Source organism: Erythrolamprus reginae, chromosome 4 (genome assembly GCF_031021105.1).
Source record: "Erythrolamprus reginae isolate rEryReg1 chromosome 4, rEryReg1.hap1, whole genome shotgun sequence".
Classification (NCBI taxonomy): Eukaryota; Metazoa; Chordata; class Lepidosauria; order Squamata; family Dipsadidae; genus Erythrolamprus; species Erythrolamprus reginae.
The window spans coordinates 86,653,281-86,676,249 of NC_091953.1; the positions used below are offsets into that span (position 1 = coordinate 86,653,281).

The 22,969-nt window shown below is 43.0% G+C and overlaps 1 protein-coding gene across 1 annotated transcript; it reads left to right on the top strand.

Annotated features, from left to right (window-relative positions):
• The first annotated feature begins 1,209 nt into the window (after positions 1–1,209).
• GPR143 (G protein-coupled receptor 143) lies at positions 1,210–20,982 on the top strand. The gene is made up of 8 exons (XM_070750849.1): positions 1,210–1,615; positions 5,348–5,457; positions 9,154–9,248; positions 9,831–9,923; positions 15,609–15,718; positions 16,074–16,182; positions 17,440–17,557; positions 20,448–20,982. Exons 1-8 carry the CDS (start codon positions 1,369–1,371, stop codon positions 20,745–20,747), a joined length of 1,182 nt encoding a protein of 393 aa, XP_070606950.1. The 5' UTR covers positions 1,210–1,368; the 3' UTR covers positions 20,748–20,982.
• The last annotated feature ends 1,987 nt before the right edge of the window (positions 20,983–22,969 follow it).

Sequence of the window (22,969 nt, forward strand, 5' to 3'; positions counted from 1 at the left end):
TTTTAATTCACCATTTTTTGTTAAAATATCCTATACCTTGGCATATAATCCCAATTAATTCGACTTGGGTGTGATAAACCTCCAATAATGGATATCCAATGAGGCACACTAAGATAATGTTTAGATTTTATTTTTTCCCATACTAAGTATGGTGAATTTCTAACTGCATGCTTCTGGAAATAGCTATGTATTTTATTCTTTCCATATAAAGTAAGTGTGTGCCATCCCACCTGTAAATCAAGTCCCCTCTAAATCCAAAAGTCCATTGGATATATGGAGGAGGAAAATAAGAATCTTTATAAAAAAGAAAGCTCTACATCATGGGTGTGAAATTTAATAACTTCACAAGATGCATCATGAACTATGGCAATGTTTTTTGCCTTTGCAGAGCCAGGGAGTGTGGCATGCATATGATAGATCTGGTCCGTGGGCCACCAGTTTACATCAGTCTAGTTTTCATATGGATTTCTGAGCTCAGTTTTATTTATTTTATTTATTTGTTTTGTCAAGTACCTATTGGTGGTATACAAAGATATAATATTTATACACATGGTACTAGTAAAAGAGAAAACATTAGGACAGGGGACGGAAGGCACTCTGGTGCACTTATGCACGCCCTTTATACAGATGCTGTATGACAATGCAAAGTGGAAATTCAAGATGCAGTTGATGGGAGGATGCTTGAAGCCTGGATCTCTGGGTCCTGGGATCAGATGTCGCGATCTCAAGTCTCAAAACCTTTTTAAGTTCTTCAGGAGCGCTGGAGTAGAACTGCCAGCCAACTTTGGAAAAAACTTTTCTTTAGGGCAATCAGGATTTTAGGAAACAGCTCTCCCAACTATAACAAAACCAAGTGGAGGGAAGAGGATGGAAGCCCTAGCGAGTGACACTTAAGCAGGAATCATTGGTAAGAAACTGTCCCCGATTTAGGAAATACAGAGGTCAATCCTTTTGAAGGAAATTGCTTCTTTTCAGACGATGCCTCGTCGGAGCCTCGCTTTCTCTCTGAACCCCTCCCCCCCCCCCAAAAAAAAAAGAAAGGGGGCACACGGTCCTGCAAGAAGCAATGCGTTTTGAGTGAAGCCCTGCCAATGCCTCGGAGCAAAGAGAAGGGAAGGCACGCGCTTCAAATCTGCTCCCCCCGTTTCGCTGCCCTACTAGGTTTTTCCGCCAACACAGAGCCAGGAATGGCAGCTCCGGGGGGGGGGGGGTTAGTTGCCACTTCGCCACATGATCCGGCCATCGCGTGACCCCCAACTCTAAGCTGCAGGAAGAATAGGACGGAAAGCCTGCAAGAGCTGCCTAGGAGCGAGCGAAAGCGCCTGGCCCTTCCTCCCACCGCGGCCTCTCGTCTCCGAAGAACTTGCCATGGCCTCTCCAAGGCTGGAAACGTTCTGTTGCCCCAACCGGGACGCCTCCACCAAGCTTGTGGTGTCTTTCAAGCCGGAGGTCTTCTGCGGGGTCTGCCTTGGCAGCGCCTCCGCCGGGATTCTCTTGAGTGCCCTGCAGCTCCTCCCGAAGAAGGGCCGGGGCTCGCGGCTGGTTTCCAAGGCTTCTTCCTCCACTACCACCATCCTCCTCCTCATCTCCGCCTGTGACATGCTGGGCTCTCTGGGTAAGAAGGTCGCTTCTGGTGAGGTTTGGGGGAGATCCCACCAAAGAGAAGAGAGAGAGAGGGAGAATAGAATAGAATAGAATTCTTTATTGGCCAAGTGTGACTGGACACACAAGGAATTTGTCTTGGTGCATATGGTCTCAGTGTACATAAAATAAAAAGATACATTTGTCAAGAAGGAGATGGAGGTGGAGAGGCTGGGAGAAAAAGAGTCTCTCTTAAATGCCTAAGGACATTTAATATACTGCTCAAAAAAATAAAGGGAACACTCAAAGAACACTTCCTAGATCTGAATGAATGAAATATTCTCATTGGATACTTTGTTCTGTGCAATATTGGACAAAAGCATGTGAAATTGATTCAATCAGTGTTGCTTCCTAAGTGGACAGTTTGATTTCATGGAAGGTTGATTTACTTGGAGTTATATTGTGTTGTTTAAGTGTTTCCTTTATTTTTTTGAGCAGTGTATAAGGCTAAGGTAGATGGTGATGGAAAAAGGAATGAAATAAGTATTGAGTAACTTTGACAAGGCACATCAACAGTTTGGAGCCCAATAGAGCTTTAGTAGCATTACAGCCTGGTTTCTGTTTGTAACAAGCCCGGTTAGTTTAAATGGACTTTCTAGGTCAGGATAAATGAAATTTCAGATGTTTTAAGATGGAATCTCTTTTTTCTGTTCACTAACTTTAATGTATCCAGAGGGATTGAAAAGGATCATCATGGCATTCCATATGGACTGTCACCGAACAAGCCAAGTTGGCTACAGTTATCTTCCTGGGAAAGCTGTAAGAAATGACATTAGTCTACTAGCAGTTGGGTTAGTGGAACTAGTACACCAAACAGTACTTGAAATAGGAAATATTAATAGGAAATATTAGAGCAGGGGGTTGGACTAGAAGACCTACAAGGTCTCTTCCAACTCTTATTCATAATATATGTTATCCTAGGGCAGTGATGGTGAACCTTTTTCCCTCAGGTGCTGAAAGAGTGTGTATGCATGCTATCACACATGTGCGAGTGCCCACACCCATAATTCAATGCTTGGGGAGGGTGAAAACAGTTTGCCCTGCCTGTTTTCCAACTTCTGGTGGGCCCAGTAGGCTCATGTTTCACCCTCCCCAGGTTCCAAAGGCTTCCCTGGAGCCAGGGCAAGGAGGGTAAAAATGTCCTCTCCCATCACCTGGAGGTTCTCTGGAAGCCAAAAACGCCCTCCCAGAGTCTCTCTGCCATCCAAAAATCAACTGGCCAGCACACACATGTCCATTTTAGCTGAGCTAGGGCAACAGCTCATGTGCTAACAGATATGGCTCCGCGTGCCAACTGTGGCATCTGTGCCATAGGTTCGCCATGACTGTCATAGAAAAATTAGCTCCTCTGACATAAAGAAAAACAATAGACAAAAAAGTCAAGAATGTCTGGTAGAGTAGTTTGAACTTTATTCCTGAACTTTCTGATATGCAGTAAACCATTATACGGTGGTACCTCTACTTAATAACTTAATTCATTCTGTGACCAGTAGAAGAGTTTGTAAGTAGAAGCAATTTTTCCCATAGGAATCAATGTAAAAGCAAATTATGGTTTATTCCCTCTCCAAGCGCCCAGAGAAAGGAAAATGCTTTGTTCGCTCTGGACTGCCAAAGCTTCCTTAAGCACCACAAAAGGCTCCTCTGGCAACCCAGAAAAGCCTAAAATGGCCGGGATTAAAGGGGGAATAGCAGGAAACTGGCTGGGTTTTTGTGCTGCTCTCAAATTTCCTGGGAAATTTTTCCGGCCTCGGGTTCTTAAGTAGAAAATGGTTCTTAAGAAGAGGCAAAAAAATCTTGAACACCCGTTTCTTATCTAGAAAAGTTCTTAAGTAGAGGTGTTCTTAAGTAGAGGTACCACTGTATGTTATTTCAAAGCAAGGTATGGTTTGTGATTTGTATTTGTGACTTGGATTGCAGTTGCTGTTGCTATCAGTTCATTTTAGCATTATATAAAAAGCCAGCTGTTATGTTGCTTAATTGGTTTGTCTAGTAGTATGTAAGCATTCTTGATCCCCTTTCCACAGATTTAATACTCAAGACTCATAATTTAATAAATCTGAAGCCAAATAGAAAAGCCTTCAAGAACTAAAATTGTCCTTAAACTTTGCTGTTCTAAATGCACATAGAAATATCTTCAGATGTGATGGGAATTGATTCTTAATCCACATACAGTTAAAGTTGCTATGCATTATAACAGAAACTCATTTTTAGAAGATAAATTACTTTTAGGCAGATGAAATGGTAATGAATATTAGTTATTTCACAGTTTAATCCATAATCTCCAATGGAAGACTGATTATGTATTAAAAGTGACTCAGAATATGAAGGAAATTGAATCTACTGCTTTTTATAGTTTTTTCAAACATATTAGATAGTTTTTGCTTTTGTGGTATTTGTAATAATTTGCTAAAAAATTCCATTCAAAAATCCCTCTTTTCCCTTTGTCTCATGAAAGATATTCATGAGAGCAGAATGTTGGGGGGAGGGAATGAGAGAGAGCACTCTTATTGACCTATTTATTTTTACTGCCACATTTCCTCTGAAGAATTTAGCTAAAACTATTCAGTTTTTAATTCCTTACATGTCTCAGTTCATGAATGAAATCCATCCTTTTAAGATCTAGACATTCACATGACTATAGTGAAAATTTGAAAGCTGGGTATGTAGGCAAGCATATGATTTTTCCCACTCCTTCCCCCACAAGGCAGCCATAGAAGCCAATCCCTATTAATCCAGTCAGTGGTTCTTGCAGTATGCAGTCTTACTCTGACAAAGGTCACCGAGAATGTAGATTATTCATCCTTCTTTCCAGAAAATGGCTAGCATTGACTAGAGAACTGACAGGAGATTATTATATTGCTGATCCTTTACTTATTGGCCAGGCAGACAGCTGTGGACCAGAAGATGGAAGGCGAGAGGGAGTAAAACTATAGTACTTCTAATCCTGATTAAATACCATTTACAGATTTACAGTTATACACATATACAGTTTCTACATTTTATATCTCCAATACATACACAGAAGCAAAGTTGCCAGTCAACCGCCTTTTAACTTATCAAAATACTGCTTGAGAACCATTGCAATAAAAACAGACCTTTATAAAGTCTTGTATCTTGTAAAATAAAAACAAAAGCAAAGGGGATGGGTATCTTCAATCCTGATCATTGTCACATAAAATGAGGAATGAGAAAAAGTAGATAAAAAGAATATTTCCCAGTCCTTAAGGCCATATCCTGAGTTACATGGGAAATAAGCTTTGGAAAGTGGAGCAGCAGAACCAAATCCTTGTCTATCATCTCCCTTTCTTCTTGATAGTTGCTGCTTCCACTGTTGTTGGCTGTTTGTATTTGAGGAGAGAAAGAGACAGAATAAAATCAACAAAAATATTTGGAACATATATTTTAGAAAATGTTTTCCCCTTTCAAGGGTCCTTGAAAGCAGGAACCCAACATAAAAAGGCTTTTTGAATGACTAGCAACATAGATGGAATATAATATTAGTTCTAAAAATGGGCAACTTTGAATAGGAAATTCAAAATAATTCAGAATAGAATAAGTTTGAGTAATAAAAGGGAAAAACAATTCATCACAGAAAACTGAATGAAGTCAAATTTTCTTTCTAATACTTTGGGAAAGTATGAAACAAAATTAATTTTAAAGTGGTCAGTCGCACCTTATTAATATAAATTTATTTTCTTCCTTACAGGCATAATCTTCCGATCTAGCATCTGGTTAGGATTCCCAGACTTTGTGGCAAATATATCTTTAGCGAATCAAACTAATATATGGCCTGCTACATTCTGTGTAGGAAGTGCGGTAGGTATGAAACTGCTTCCAAGTTGCATTGATACATTTCTCCTTTGAAAAGGTCGGGATAGATTACTTGAGCTATGTTCTTACTCTTTCTCACTCAGGGGATTATTGGAATTAAATTATTCAAAGATATAGGGATTCCGTCTGCCTATTTGTACAGGAAAGGAAAGGATCATATTTGATATTGGCAGAATAGATAGATTAATAAAATACCAAGCTTAAAAATGGGCCTGATCAGCTCCTTGATCAGGATTAGTTGTAAAGAAAAAAATAACTTGAATGCTGTACACAAACTAAACTGGAAATTACCCAGAGTACTGTTGCAATGTACATTCCTCCAGAACATGGAAAGAGATTTGGAATGTTAATGATTGCTCCATTCCAAGCCTTCCTCGGGTGCTAGTCATGTGATCCCAAACAGTTTTGCTTAAGCTTCCTAGTACACAAACATATATCCAGACCTATGACCGTTGTTGATAAAAGGATTATAAAGCATTCTGGAAAATGTGTTTCTCATGCTTTTGTTTTCTATTTTATATTGGTAAAGTGATTCAGTGTATGAGCTTTATAGCAGAATGCAATAAATATGTGACATCTCATGAACTGTTCATATTTTTTTTAGCATTGATTTATCTGCAAAGGCATACAAGAGCCAAATCCATATACCAGTGGTACTTCTATCTATGAACGCCTATACTAACGAACTTTTCTAGATATTATAATAATAATAATAATAATAATAATAATAATAATAATAATAATAATAATTTATTAGATTTGTATGCCGTCCCTCTCCGCAGACTCGGGGCAGCTCACAACAATAATAACAGCATACAATAGACAAATCTAATATTTAAAAGAAGAAAAATATCTAAAAGCCCATTATATAAAACCATACAACACAAATATACCATACATAAACTATATAAGCCTGGGGGGAAATGTCTCAATTCCCCCATGCCTGGCGGTATAGGTGGGTCTTAAGCAATTTACGAAAGACAAGGAGAGTGGGGACAGTTCTGATCTCTGGGGGGAGTTGATTCCAGAGGGCCAGGGCCGCCACAGAGAAGGCTCTTCCCCTGGGGCCTGCCAGACAACATTGTTTAGTCAACGGGACTCGGAGAAAGCCAACTCTGTGGGACCTTATCGGCCGCTGGGATTCAGGCTTTTCAAAAAAAATTTGCCTCTTCTCACGAACCATTTTCCACTTACGAACAAGACAGGGAGAAGCCTCCGTGGGGCCTCTCTAGGAACTCCTGGGAGGAAACAGGGCCAGAAAAGGTGTGAAGAAGCCTCCATGGGACCTCTCTAGGAATCTCCTAGGAGGAAACAGTTCTTCCACACTCCCTGTGGTTTCCCCAATCACACACATTATTTGCTTTTACATTGATTCCTATGGGAAAAATTGCTGTTTCTTACGAACTTTTCTACTTAAGAACCTGGTCACAGAACAAATTAAGTTCGTAAGAAGAGATACCACTGTATGTCAGAATTATAGATAGATAAAAAATGCTAGGGCAGTCTTCCCCTAATTAATATCGAGAACGTGTTCTGGAGTCCCATAAACACTGCTACAGTATCTGGGGTTGATGGGTGTGGTACAGGGGTGAAATGCTCCCGGTTCGCTCATGCCTGTCACTTGTTGGAGAGCCGTCATGAAGGGAGTGTGAGGCTCCGCCCACCTGCCTGAATGCCGCTATTCAGTGTTTTTACCCTCTGTGCGTGCACAGAATGCTTTGCACATGCACAGAGGGTAAAGGAACCCAAATGGTTGCATCCGGACAGGTGGGCGGTCCGCTCCCTTATCAACTGGCTCTCCAGTGGCTGACAAGTACAAGTGTACCAGGAGCATTTCACCCCTGATGTGGTAGTCTCCAACATATCATGAAAAAGGTTGCAGAAGGTTGTATTGTATTGCTAATAAGAGCATCTGTGGTGCAGTTATTAGAGTGCAGTACTGCAAGCTCACCATCTGCCAGCAGTTTGACAGATTGAATCTCAGTTGGTTCAGGATTGACTCAGCCTTCCATCCTTCCAAGGTCGATAAAAGGAGGACCCAGATTGTGGGGGGCAATTTGCTTACTCTCTGTAAACCGCTTAGAGAAGGCTGTGAAGCACTGTAAAGTGGTATATAAATCTAAATGCTAATGCTAATTCAAATCCCAGAAGAAGAGGGAACGGAGAATCATAATTTTTAGACTTCATGGAAATCACTTTGGGAGAGTGGAAGAAGAGCCACAGCCTAGGCAACAGGTGGATGGAGTGGATGGAGAAAATATCCTTCAAAGACTAAAGACGAAGGATGTGAGAGGAACTTTCAAATTTGTAAAATTCTGCAAAAGTAAACTTACAATAATGACAGAATTAGTACTCATGGTTGGGCTTGCCTGGACTTCCTCAAACAACTAATACAGTGGTACCTCTAGATACGAGCTGCTCCACATGCGAGTATTCCAAGTTACGAACCGCAACGCGAGCGAAATTTCTGTTCGACCCCCGAGCTCAAATTCGGGATACAAGCCGAGCTTCCGCTAGGTGGCACAAGAATCTCCTTGCTTCCGGTTATCTTGGCGCGAAAAACAAAGTCTAAAGGCATTCGTTCGAGATGCGAGTTGATCGACTTACGAGCTCGGGTCTGGAACCAATTAAACTCGTATGTCGAGGTACCACTGTATATTTATATTTTTCCAAATTATTTGAATTTGAAGTGCTGCACAAATGTTACTGAATTTAGAATGAACATGCTACTTACTGGTAGGTGGAAATTACTTTATCCAATTGTCTTTGATGTTCTGTGTAGTACAGTGGAACCCCGACATAAGAGCTGCTCTACTTAAGAGCAACTCGAGATAAGAGCTGGGAGGGGAGAGATATTTTTGTTCTACTTACAAGCCCAAATTCGAGATACAAGCGCCAAGGAGCTGTCTCCTGAAGCCAAACGCTAACTTCCGCGTTCGGCTTCAGGAGACAGCTGCGAAGCGGCGCGCGTGTTTTAAAAGGTTGCAGCCGGCCTGGGGGGCTCGGGGGGGTGCTTGCAGCTTTCTTTCTTGCTCTTTTTCTTTCTCTCTTTTACCTTCCCTTCCTCTATTTCTTCTTTTCTTTCTCCTTCCCACCTTCTTCCCTCCCTCCCTCCCTTCACTCATTCCTCTCTTACTCTCCCCTTTCATAAGTTTCCTTGCTTCCTTCCTCTGTTCCTGTCCCTTCCCTCTTTCCTTCCTTCCTTCCCACCCTCCGTCCATTCATTCACCCATTCCTCTCTTGATCGCTTAAAGCCGGTCCCTGGTGCAAAAAGGGTTGGGGACCTCTGTCCTACAGGATTGGGTGGCAGAGAAGTTGAACATATGTAAATTTAAAAGTTTAAGAAAGTTTACAAGTTAAGTGAAAGAAACTTCATTATTCATTTATATGTACATGTACATTTCTTCATTAAAAACATGTCTTTCTGCATAATTTAGACTAACTTTGTGAGTTTTTTGAGGGCTGGAACCAATTAAAATTATTTACATTAATTCCTATGGGGAAAAGTCGTTCGAGATAAGAGCTGCTCGACTTAAGAGCCCAGGTCCGGAATGAATTAAACTCGTATCTCGAGGTACCACTGTATACTGAATACAGTTGAACATAACATTTCAGACTTACAAGTAACAATATTTCAATAAACCTGTTCTAAGTTCCTAAGATTTTCTGTTTGTTTCTCAGATGTGGATTCAACTTTTGTACAGTGCTGTCTTTTGGTGGCTGTTTTGCTATGCTATGGATTCATACTTGGTAGTTAGAAGATCAGCAGGAATAAGGTATCACAAATGAATATTACATTTTAAAAATGGGATATTTTCAGGATGGCATATTTTTAATATTAAGTGCACACTTAGAAAGCTTTATCTTCATGGATGAATATGGATAACTGTTTGCTTAATAATTAATATGAGAGTCAATTTGGTGTAGTGGTTAAGACATCAAGCTAGAAACAAGGCGACCGTGAGTTCAAATCCTGTCTTAGGCACAGAGTCTGTGACTTTGGATCAGTTGAGTTTCTCTCAGCCCTAGCAAAGTCACCTATTTCTGAAAAATTTGTCAAGTAAAATACAAGGATTTCTCCAGGCAATATCTGAGAATTGAACACAATTGAGTGGAAGAAAAAAATATTTCTTTGCTATTTAATATTGGCTTTTATTCTGTTCAGCTTTGCTGCAGAACATGTATTTTCATATTGGTATTTTCTATAGTTATATTGTATTGCTTCTCAAAAGCTTATCTTTGCATTCTTTTTTCACCATCAGTTCAGCTTTCCTTGAAATATGAAAGTACTCATGTAATTTTAAAAATTGACAAGGAATAATATTTACATCTTATTTTTCTGTACAATATCCTTCTAGCACTATTGTGTTGTACCATATGATGACATGGGGCTTGGCAATTTTGCTGTGCGTGGAGGGAGTTGTTATGCTCTACTATCCTTCAGTTTCTAGGTAAGTTACCTGAATTTTAAATCATTTCAATAATTTATTTAAATTAAAGGACACCAAAAGGTATTGGTTAGATCCATATTTATTAAAAGGAGGGGAATCTAACTAATCATTTGAAGGCCAGCTTCGCTGCCATGGTATACAATGGAACCCAACCTTAGTTATGTTGTTCAGTCTTAAGGAGATACTTTTCCAAAGTTAGCAACCTGTCAATGTCTTTAGGTAGTATGGGAATTTACAGGCTGGAGAAAAATTAAGAAAATAAATGCATGTCAAAAATAATTAAAATACTTAATAGTTACTTGAGTAAGTCTTAGGGCTTAATGACTGTTATAAGAAAAATCCTATAGGGCAAACTCTTGTCACAATACAGTGCTAAGGTGGATATTGACAGGAGTCATTTTAGGGGACCCTAAATACATGCAAATGTTTGGATCTTCCTCCCCCTCCTAGCTTTTGTTTTAACTGCAAACACAATTTTTTCCAGAAAATTTTAATCTCACAAAGGGACTCTAGTATTAGGAGGCCTAGGGGAGATGGGGAATTGTTAAAGCAGTGAGATGTCAAATTTGTATATAAAAGAAGTAAGATCCTTTTTGTTTGCTGGGTTGGTTTTGGGTTTTTTTTTGTTCTCAGTGTTCTCAAATTCTCAAATGGGCCATGTAACCAGCAACCTGTTGTACAGTGATCCCCCGTTTATTGCGTCCCCAACCATTGCGAACAGGGTACTTCGCTATTTTTCAACCCGGAAGTCAAAATACCATCTACGCATGCGTGCCCGTGGGCACGCATGCGTAGATGGCAACCGGGAGATCAGCTGCTGGGCGGCTTCCCTGAGTCTTCCCCCTCTTGCTGGCGTCAGCGAGGAGTTTCCCCACCGCCCACGCAAACTCCTCGCTGCCGCCCGCCCTTCGCCCGCCCACGCCGTTCATTCTCGGTGCTTTCGAGCTGAGTCCGGGAGCGAATTCGCTCCCGGATTCAGCTCAAAAGCGGCGAGAATGAACGGCGTGGAAAAGCCGTTCCTTGCCTTTCGTTCTCGGCGCTTTCGAGCTGAGTCCGGGAGCGAATTCGCTCCCGGATTCAGCTCGAAAGCGGCGAGAATGAACGGCGTGGAAAAGCCGTTCCTTGCCTTTCGTTCTCGGCGCTTTCGAGCTGAGTCCGGGAGCGAATTCGCTCCCGGATTCAGCTCGAAAGCGGCGAGAATGAACGGCGTGGAAAAGCCGTTCCTTGCCTTTCGTTCTCGGCGCTTTCGAGCTGAGTCCGGGAGCGAATTCGCTCCCGGATTCAGCTCGAAAGCGGCGAGAATGAACGGCGTGGAAAAGCCGTTCCTTGCCTTTCGTTCTCGGCGCTTTCGAGCTGAGTCCGGGAGCGAATTCGCTCCCGGATTCAGCTCGAAAGCGGCGAGAATGAACGGCGTGGACAAGCCGTTCCTTGCCGCTTGCTATCGGCGCTTTTGAGCTGAGTCCGGGAGCGAATTCGCTCCCGGACTCAGCTCGAAAGCGCCGAGAGCCAGCGCCCCCCGGACCCCCAACCCGGGTTTGGGGGGCTGCTAGGAAGCCCTCCATGCCGGCGGCAAACAGCCGCGCCGCCCCCAATCTTCGGCTCCTCGCTAGCGCTGTGGGAGTAAAAACACCATCTGCACATGCGCAGATGGTGTTTTTACTTCCGCAGCGCTACTTCGCGAAAACCCGCTCGTTGCGGGGGGTCCTGGAACGGAACCCTCGCAACGAGCGGGGGATCACTGTATTTGTATAAGCAATTAAATCATTAAGAAATATATCATTATGGAATTGCAACTGACTATGCCTACTTGCTGTGTAATGAGCAAGGAGGACATGGAAGAATAGAGGGAGGTGAAATAGAGGAAAGGGTATAAGAGAGAATGAGTGACTTCACAAGTTTGGGATGTTGTCTTGCTGACCTCTTTAGCACAATGCATGCAACATTGTTGCAACCTTCAACTTCTGCTTTTATATTTTACTACCTCTCTCCCCCCTGATCACATTTAAAGACATTTTATCTGAATGACTGAAATGCCTTTACTTCTCCAAATACAAATTATGGAATCATTTCTCTTTTCTACATAGAGGATTAGAATCGATTCATACTTAGCTTTTTTGGTGTCAATCAGATTAGTATTGATTTCTTGAATTAGGCCATTTTTCTATTCTTTTTTTCATAATTTTTTTAATTATCAAAAATTCCATCTTCAATTTAAACAATGTGTTGTCAGAGTGCTTACCCATATATACATCAATATTATACTTTAAAATGTATATTATATTCAATTAATATTTTAATCTTTTTAACATCTTCCATTTTAATATTAATCATATAGCCATCAAATCAACCAAAAATGATTATTTTTCTGTTTACTTTCTCATATTTATCATATTATCCCCAATTTTACAATCAAAACCATCCTTCCTTCTTTCCTCTCCTCATCCTTTCTCTCCTTTGTCATTGCCATCTCTTTCCTTTTTTTGCCTCTCTTTTTCCCCTCTCTACCTCCTTCCTCCTTCATCCTCTCTCCTTTTTTTGGCCTTTCTCCTTTCCTCTCCCCAACGTTTCTCAAATACCCTCCATTCTTCCGTTCTTCCCAAAGTTACTTTGTTATTTACCATCTAGAATTTGGGGCGTATGGGGTGTTCAGGGAGAGCATGCCATGTCCTTTTACAGCAGCTCATTTTAGGGCAGCTTTTAGGGCAGCTCGTTCACCTTTGGTCCTCACCTGTCACTCAGCTCTCACCTGTGGCTCTTAGTAGCTGTAGCATGCACAGAGGCCATACCCCACTCAACAGCTTCAACAGACTGGCCAAACCAGGTTGAAAGTAGCCATTGGGTCATTAACCTTTGGTGAGATACAGACTTGTCTATCTCAAACAGATTCCGGCAGACTAAGCAGATGAAACCTACTAGAATAGGATAATGGTCATAAAGGCGATCTCTGCAAGCGGTGTGATATGCTAAGAGCACAGCAAGACACAAAAGCTGCTCTGGACAACCACTGCGCCCAGCCCATCTTCAAATGTCTTGACTATTGTCTTGCTATTGGAGCGAGATGGAATCTGAGAAGAGAGAGTGAGGCTGACTACATGCACCTCTCCCTCACTTTAATCCAATTCACATGCAAGTCTTGACATCCCTTCCCCAATTCCTGTGAAAAGTCCTGTGGCGATGGGCAAGCAACAAAACAGTAGATGTGGATACACTGGGAGCTGTAGCTGCACACCTGCACACAGGTGACTCAGGTGTAATGGTCATCTTCCTGCTGACAAGCAACAGCTGAATAACACAGCAGCCCTCTCTAGGACCACACTGCTCACCTCCATAGTAAGAGGAAGGGTATAAAAAAGGTGCCCTAAGCACTGTTGCTTTATAGAACCCTGTCCAGCTTGCCATGGGTGGAGGGGATCCCATTTCATGCGGACGAGTAACAAAATCTCAAAGAAAATGTAAGGTGACACCACTCACCATTCGCACATTTTTCTTTTGATCTCTCAAATGTTTCATCTCTCATAACTTCCTCTTCCCCCTGCCCCTTGTGGTGATTTCTTTATTTTTTATTTTATTTATTTATTTATTGGATTTGTATGCTGCCCCTCTCCGCAGACTCGGGGCGGCTAACAACAATGGTAAAACAACATGTAACAATCCAATTTAATAAAACAACTAAAAACCCTTATTATAAAAAACCAAACATACACACAAACATACCATGCATAACTTGTAATGGCCTAGGGGAAGGAATATCTTAACTCCCCCATGCCTGGCGACAAATGTGGGTCTTGAGTAATTTGCGAAAGACAAGGAGGGTGGGGGCAGTTCTAATCTCTGGGGGAGTTGATTCCAGAGGGCCGGGGCCGCCACAGAGAAGGCTCTTCCCCTGGCGCCCGCCAAACGACATTGTTTAGTCGACGGGACCCAGAGAAGGCCAACTCTGTGGGACCTTATCGGCCGCTGGGATTCGTGCGGTAGAAGGCGGTTCCGGATGTATTCTGGCCCAATGCCATGTAGGGCTTTAAAGGTCATTACCAACACTTTGAATTTCTTTCTTTCTTTCCTTTCAGTATCTATACTTTCTTTTTAATTAATTTGTTACTTTTTAAGTGCATTGTTTAATTAAATTTCCTCCAACCTCTTAAGATTTTTCAATATGTATTCTCCCAGGTCTATACCACTGTAAATCCCGGTGAAATCATTTGTCTATTTTTTGCTTTCTATTTTTTTGTCTTTCTATGTTTTTTTCTTGGTTCCCCAACACTATATTTTCTACATATTTTGTATCATCCAACATCAATTATAGTTTCTCATCACCTTTTACCAGTTTTAAAACTTCACATATAGTTTTTGAGATCTCCATCAATTCTTCATATACCCACAGTTCCATTTTATCCATCTTACTGTCTTTTGGATTTTACTATTATAACTTTCTTGATTCAAACTTAATGTCCATATAGTCTCTTTTCTAGTATCCAAATGTCCAGTTTTATTCTACTGCTTACCAAGTCAACGATTTATCTTCCACTAACATTAAAGTCAAGACCAAATTCTATAGTTCAAAACAATTGATCCTTGAAGATTTTCGGAGTTTCCAAAATATTTTTCTGTAAGCAAGGTCAATCCACAGCTGCACATCATTTTTTCTTTTTTTCTTTTACCTCTTTTATCTCCCACCAAATTATTATAATGTTCTTTTTGCACCAGCAGATGGCATCCTCAAATTCCCCATAGACATAGATCAGCTTTCTATTAAAACTTCTCAAAATGCTTTAAATATAAATATAAAAGGTTTTCCTCTTACTCTTCATTCTTTTTAAATTATTCTCTTTATTTTCACCAAATCCAATTGTAACAATCACAATCCTTTTGGGCTTTAAATATTATAATCTCCGATCCCCCACTTCTTTGTAGCACTCCCAGTTGCCAATTAGCTGCTAATTTCTGCTCCAGGTTCTCTCATAGTCTCATTTTAAAGTTTCCTTTTATCTGTAAATATTGTGATTGAACAAATCACAAATCACACCTTGTTCACTGGCCACTCCTGAACAGTACTTTAAAGCAAACTTCACACCCCAACAATCCACATTTTCTTCTTCCTGCTTCTTTCAGTGTAGCAGCTCGCAATGGCTGCTTTCCTCAGCTGCCAGTTTCTGAGGCTTCAGTCGACTCTCCAGGGAAATTCCTTTTCCCTGTTCCTGTCAGCGCATGTCTCTTTATCCATTGTTCATCCAGAACAGTTTAGGTCAATAAAGACCCTGAATCAGCTGGTATTTTTCATTTCTTCCGGAACCCTAAAAAGAATCCATCATGTTGCTATGGCATTGGCCACGCCCTCTTTGATATTAGGCCATTTCTCAAATGCATTTCAATCTCTTTTCTTTTTTTTTCTATAAATGGGATCAATTAAGTGGCCTCCTGAAAGCTTCCGCCTTTATAAGATTTCTCCATTTAATCATCATTCTTTGTTTGAAAAATAATCAGTTACTGTATTATCACTACCAGTCAAATACTATATATTTGTTCGCACAAATATAGACTTCTGTCCAGCTAGCAGTCAATTCTGCCACACTGAAAATACCTATTCAATGTATTCCCTGTTACATTGTAAGCAAACTACAAGAAATCTTCCTTGATTCAACTTGGGAACGCATAAATCATAATCTGTCCTTTTCCCCTATTTTACAGTTGTGAAAATGGATTGGAGCATGCAATTCCTCATTATATCACTACGTATGTTCCATTGGTGCTTGTTTTGGTGGCCAATCCAATTCTTTTCAGTAGAACTGTGGCTGCCGGTAAGATTCCAAATGGCAGTTGGATTTTTAATAGGAATAAATGTGTGCGTCTGTTAGTATATGGGGTTCTTTTAAATCTTGTATAAATTTTAAAGTTTTCTGATTATTTATGATTTGTTCTATCTTGTTGTGAGCCGCCCCGAGTCTTCGGAGAGGGGCGGCATACAAATCTAAATAATAAATAAATAAAATAAAGATTAATAGAGCAATCCTAATTAGTAGAAAATGGGGGTGGAGGCAGATCCATGGTATATTGCCTTTTGCATTCAAAATGTGGCCGGCTTGCTCTAGCTAGGCAGGATCGGCTTTATCAAATGATATAATGAACATACCGTACTTCATTTCTGCTTCTCAGTTGCATCTTTATTGAAGGGAAGACAAGGAATCTACACAGAGAATGAAAGGCGGCTGGGGACAGAAATTAAAAATCGCTTTTTCAAAATTATGCTGATTATCATTGTTTGGTAAGATTAAAAAAAATTAAAGGAAATTTTTCAAAAACACGGAAATCCATATGTTGGACTTTTGGCTGAACTATGTGTATTATTATTATTATTATTATTATTATTATTATTATTATTATTATTATTATTATTTAGACTTGTATGCTGCCCCTCTCCGGAGATCTGGGGCGGCTCACAACAACAATATAAACAATATAAGTACAAATCTAATAATTAAAACTATGATTAAAATCCATCATCTTAAAAACAATCAATATAGCACAATCATATTCACACATAACTTTTAATGGTCAGAAGCGGGGGGATGTACTAGTTGCCCCATGCCTGGCGACATAGATGGGTCTTAAGGCTCTTATGAAAGGCAAGGAGGATGGGAGGCCGGGGGTGGTTCAAATCTCTGGAGGGAGCCGATTCCAAAGGGCCGGGGCCGCCACAGAGAAGGCTCTTCCCCTAGACCTCACCAAATGGCATTGTTTGGTCAATGGGACCTGGAGAAGGCCAATTCTGTAGGACCTAATCGGCCACTGGGATTTATGCAGCAGAAGGCGGTCCCGTAAGTAATCTGGTACAATGCCATGTAGGGCTTTAAGTAATCTGGTACAATGCCATTTAGGTCATCAACAACACTTTGAATTGCATCTGGAAACCAATTGGCAACCAATGCAGGCCACGGAGTGTTGATGAAACATGGGTATATCTGGGAAGACCCATGACTGCTCGTGCAGCCGCATTCTGCACAATTTGAAGTCTCCAACACTTTTCAGAGGTAGCCCCATGTAGAGAGCATTGCAGTAGTCGAACCTCGAGGTGATAAGGGCATGAGTGACTGTGAGCAGGGACTCCCTGTCCAAATAGATCCGCAACTGGTGCACCAGGCAAACCTGGGCAAATGCCCCCCTCGCCAGGGCTGAAAGGTGATGTTCTAAAGTCAGCTGTGGATCGAAGAGGATGCCCAAGTTGCAGATCCTCTCTGAGGGGGCCAATGATTCCCCCCCCAGGGTAATGGACGGACAGATAGGATTGTCTTTGGGAAGCAGAACCCACAGCCACTCCGTCTTGTCAGGGTTGAGTTTGAGCCTGTTGGCACCCATCCAGATCCTAACAGCCTCCAGGCACTGGCACATCACTTCCACTGCTTCGCCAAGTGGACACAAGGTGGAGATGTACAACTGGGTGTCATCAGCGTTGATAGAAAAATAATAAATAATTCTGAAGCTTTCTGTCTTGTTTTTTCCATAACTTTTACATCCATAAAAGCTGGTCATCAAATATTATAAATGAGGGTCTTCTGTTCTACCTGGAAGTGCAACCAGATATCAGTGGAAGGTCCTTGAAAAATATCAGAACTGCGGCACTGATCACATGGATTATAATGGTATGGGCTTTTCTAGCATGTTGGTTACAGGGAAACTGTCAGCATATTTAAGGTCTCCTCCTGTACATATAGATATTTTAAGCAAATTTACTGGGTTCACACTTTATATACAACTATGGTTTAATTAACAGTAACTTATTTAATAGTCTGTGATAGCTGTTTGTATAACAGTGTTAAACCCAACTGTGGTTTTGGATCTCATAGCCATGCATACATGTACACTTTACAATGGGGGAGATGGCATCCCCTTCTCCAGGAGCCCATAAAGACATGGAGCATCGGCTACAGCTGGGTTGGGTGAAAGTTGGGGTGGAGAGCAAGTTATGCATCTCCTCACCTCCTTCTGAGGTGTGTCCAGCCCCAACAGAGAGAGCAACGGAGAATCAGAATGAGAGAGAGAAGGGAGGAAGAGAAAGAGAGAGAGAGAGGTCAGAGAGAGAGGTCAGAGAGAAAGAAATGACAGATGAGAGAGAGAAGTAGAGAAGGGGAGAAAAAAGATGAGAGAGAGATGAGAGAGAGGAAGATAGAGGGGGAGAAAGAGAGATGTCAGAGAGAAAGAGATGAGAGACAGGGGAGAGAAAGAGGGAGAGGAGAGATGAGAGAAAGGAGAGAGAGAGATGAAGAGAGGGGGAGAGAAAGAGGGGGGAGAGAGATGAGAAAAAGAGATGAGAGACAGACAAAGGGAGAGAAAGAGAAGGGGGAGAGGGAGAGAGAAAGAGAGGGGAAGGAGAGATGAGAGAAAGAGATGAGAGACAGACAAAGGGTGGGAGAGAAAGAGAAGGGGGAGAGAGGGAGAGAGAGAGAGAAAGAGAGAGGGGGAAGAGAATGGCTGAAGGGCCCCATCCTGTTACTGGGAGTGCAAGCGGTGTGCTGGATTCATAATAGTGGTTTACAGCATTTAAAAGTATGAATGTAGTGGTCCCTAATGTCCAAAAGGTTGGGGACCCCTGCCCTAAAGGATATATGTTTATTCTATATAAATAGCAGAAACACAAAGAAACCAGAATTACTTAAGATATATTTTATTTCTGCATTTTGTTGTCTTTTTAAAATAGAGAGTGACTATGTGATTTGAGCTCTGATTCTTTAGTTTGATTTAGGAGATAATAGCACAAAAAACTGGGCAACGTTATTGTTTTAAATCCTCACTAAAATGTAATAATCTGCACTTTGGATTTCAAATACAGTAATACCTCGTCTTACGAACTTAATTGGTGCCGGGAGGAGGTTCGTAAGGTGAAAAGTTCATAAGACGAAACATTGCTTCCCATAGGAATCAATGGAAAAGCGATTAATGCGTGCAAGCCCAAAACTCAGAAACCTGGAAGCCGGCCGCCACCACCGAAGGAGCCTTCAGCCTCCCGATCCTCCCCGCCTCTTTGCCATGCATGTCATCCTGGGTGAAGTGCTGGGGGGAGGGAGTCAGAAAGGTTCTCCTGCTCCCCCCCCAGCCAAAAACACAAAGGTGGTCTGCCGCTGCCTGCGGAGCAATGGGAAGCTGAAGTTGCTGGCGGTTTGAGCCTCCCTTTGCTGCATGCTGCTTCGCCCTGCCTGTTGTCCTGGGTGAACTGCTGGGGGGAGGGAGTTAGGAAGGTTCTCCTGCTCCCCCCCAGCCAAACACACAAAGGTGGTCTGCCGCCACCCGCGGGGCAATGGGAAGCTGAAGCCGCCGCCGGCTTCAGCTTCCCATTGCTCCACGCCGCTTCGCCCTGTCTGTCATCCTGGCTCAATCGGCGGCGGCAGACCGCCTTTGTGTTTTTGGCTGGGGGGGGGAGCAGGAGAACCTTCCTAACTCCCTTCCCCCATTGCTTCGCCCAGGACAACAGGCAGGGCGAAGCAGCATGGAGCAAAGGGAGGCTCAAACCGCCGGCGGCTTCAGCTTCCCAATGCTCTACGCCGCTTCGCCCTGCCTGTTGTCCTGGGCGAAGCATTGGGGGGAGGGAGTTAGGAAGGTTCTCCTTCTCCCCCCCCCAGCCAAAAACACAAAGGCGGTCTGCCGCCGCCCGCTTAAGCCAGGATGACAGGCAGAGCGAAGCGGCATGGAGGAATGGGAAGCTGAAGCCACCGGCGGTTTGAGCTTCCCATTCCTCCACGCCACTTTGCCCTGCCTGTCCTCCTGGCTCAAGCGGGCGGCGGCAGACCGCCTTTGGGTTTTTGGCTGGGGGGGAACAGGAGGACCTTCCTAACTCCCTCCCCCCCAGCCGAAAACCCAAAGGCAGTCTGCCGCCGCCCGCTTGAGCCAGGAGGACAGGCAGGGCGAAGCTGCATGGAGGAATGGGAAGCTGAAGCTGCCGGCGGTTTGAGCTTCCCATTCCTCCACGCTGCTTCGCCCTGCCTGTAATCCTGGCTCAAGCGGGCGGCGGCAGACCGCCTTTGTGTTTTGGGCTGTGGGGGAAGCAGGAGGACCTTCCTAACTCCCCCCCCCAGCCAAAAACACAAAGGCGGTCTGCCGCCGCACGCTTGAGCCAGGGTGACAGGCAGGGCGAAGCAGCGTGGAGCAAAGGGAGGCTCAAACCGCCGGCAGCTTCAGCTTCCCATTGCTCCACGCCGCTTTTTAAAGCCGCTGGCGGTTTGAGCCTCCCTTTGCTCCACGCTGTCACCTTTTAAAACAGCTGAGGGACTTCTTGGAGGCCTCCCGAACGCCGAACCCGGAGGTTCGGGTTTGGTGTTCGGGTTCAGGAGGACGCTGAGAAGCCCCCTGGCTGTTTCAAAAAGTGACAGCTGGGCGGCGGGGCTTCTTGGTGGCGGCGGCGGGTTCGTAAGAAGGAAAAAGTTCGTAAGAAGAGGCAAAAAAATTCTGAACCCCAGGTTCGTATCTCGGGTTGTTCGTAAGATGAGGGGTTCGTATCGTGAGGTACCACTGTAACTTCCTGTGTTCTTTTCTTCCTAGGGAGTGCTGAACCCTATGCAAGGCTTTCTTTTCACATTGGCTTTTTATGGCTGGACTGGTTGGAATCTGGACTTGCAGTGGCAGAAAAGCCCAATTCCATGGGATTCTCTGTCCACCTCAACTGCTGCTGGAAATGGCTATGCTTTGCCAAGCGGAAACTCTGTGAATTTCCATGACTCAAAGAAAACATCAACAGTACCCATCCATCAGACAGATGAAACTTTAAGCATATTGTCTGAAGGAAATCTGGGCACTAGTGAGGTTTTAATGAAGAATTCTCCTGTCTACCAAGGCTGGTGATCTTCAGGATTCACTCACACATTCACTGGCAAGATTTGATCTGCTGTAAACACTGTTAGTTTTTTAAAAATTCAATTGCTAGATCAGTACTGAGGAATGAATGGATACACGATCGACATTGAAAAAATGTTCCACTTAATATTTACACAAGGTGACACACCATTTTTTAAAATGGGACTTTCTAATCATTTATTTAAAAAAAGCAAGACAAAAAATAAATGGTTGTTGAGACAAATATGATGCATATCAGAATGAAGTACCAGTAAATTCTTTAATGTACTTTTATGTCTTCTGAAGCTTGCATTGCTAGCAAGACAATTTTTAATACATTCTATTGTAACCTAGTATGTAATTTACAAATTTACATGGGTTACTATTTATTGCTTCTTTTTCTTGTTTGTTTGCTTTTCCTCAGTTGAAATCATCCCACAATCTTAGTCTGTTTCTCTTTATTCTTTGTTCTTTCCCGGTTTAGGACATTTAGCCTCCGCCAGTTAGATGAAGCTCTTTCCTCCACAGCAGCTGATCGGCCGCTGCCTTCACTCCCTTGCCCAAAGGCCCCTAGCTCTTGGCCCCAGCCCTTTGGCCACAAAAATCCAAATTCAGACACAGCCTTTTGGCCACATGGGACACTTCGCCACCATCCAATCAGAACGGTTGTTACAAAATGCTACTTTTGCAAGGAAAGAATGGGACAGTTTGCTCTTTCATACACAAACATACACATTGAATGATAGAGAGGGAAGGAACATTGGTGGCCATCTAGTCTGACCCCCTTCTCATTCAGGAGACTTACAGAATGATAGGGGAGGGACCTCACTGGCCATCTAGTCTGACCCCCCTTCTCATTCAGGAGTCTTACAGAGTGATAGAGAGGGAAGGGACCTCGGTGGTCATCTAGTCTGACCCCCCTTCTCATTCAGGAGTCTTACAGAGTGATAGAGAGGGAAGGGACCTCAGTGGCCATGTAGTCTGACCCCCCTTCTCATTCAGGAGTCTTACAAAGTGATAGAGATGGAAGGGGCCACAGTGGCCATCTAGTCTGACCCCCTTCTCGGCTAATGATCCCTCCCTGTTTGCAGAGAAAGAGGTCCATTCATGCTGTGGGCATCTAGACGATCCCATGCCCTTTTCACCCCCTCCTTTGTCCATGTGGACAGTCCACAAATTGGGGGGGGGGGGGAAAGAGTGTTGGAAGGGACCCTGAAGAAAAAGAGAGAGAGAGAGAAATGCAAAGGGAGTTTTAGCGAGGAGTATGTAGCAGTGTGTTCCCCCAGCCAATGTTCCTTTCACATCTGCCTCGAGGCATCGTAAAAATTCCACAGATAATCATGATAAGCAGGTCATAAAGGGGCCCCAGACAGCAACCAGCCTTCACATCTGTCGTTTGCTAATAGAATCCTACCTATCTCTCTCTACCACCCACCCGTCTTTTATGAGGACCAATCTGATTGGCTTCCCAAATTAGCTTGTTGTGAGGTAGGGAGTTCCACCAGCCAATTTAGCACCCCAGAAATTTGACTGGGAGACCAATTCTCCTGCTTGTGAAGAGGGCTGGACTAGATGGCCTCTGAGGTACCATCCATCTCTATGACTCTGTGTCAGTTTCCTGCTTGAGGAGGGGTCCTGAGTAGAATTGGTATGTGTGGGTGTGTGTTTGTGGGTGTGAAAGAGCTCCCAATGCCCCCTCCCCATCCCACTTCTGGGGACCCTCAAGACGAATGAAGGAGGGGTGAAAAGAGGCATGGGTCCCCAAAGTGGGGGGGGGCAGGGGGCTTTGTGGGAAAAATTGGGAAGGCTAATTGCAGAGAGAGAGAGGTCTGTTCATACTCTGGGCATCTAGACGATACCATGCCTTCTTCTCCGTTCATGTGTAGAGTCCCCAAAGTGTGTGGGGGGCTTTGGGATCTCTTTCACACACACACACACACACACACACACACACACACACACACACACACATGATCAGCAGCAATGAACTTTTGTTTTCAACAAAGCTAAACACCAATGCTTATCCCATCAATAGATATGGAATCAAAATCACCAAGTACAGAATTTAGTTATAAAAAAAGGAGCATGTGGTAAGCTGTTTCTATATCTCCTTGAAATGCTAATTGTTTTAGGAAACTCCTGTTTCTTTGGTGTGATATATGGTAAAGGGGTCTATTGCCCCAACTAAATGTGACCCGGTATACCAATTTGTAGAATGATAACTCCTATCT

Coding starts and splice junctions, on each gene's coding strand:
- GPR143 (XM_070750849.1), top strand. CDS start 1,369: ATGGCCTCTCCAAGGCTGGAAACGTTCTGTTGCCCCAACCGGGACGCC. Junction 15,719..16,073: donor CAGTAGAACTGTGGCTGCCG/GTAAGATTCCAA, acceptor TCTGCTTCTCAG/TTGCATCTTTATTGAAGGGA. Junction 16,183..17,439: donor ATGCTGATTATCATTGTTTG/GTAAGATTAAAA, acceptor CATCCATAAAAG/CTGGTCATCAAATATTATAA.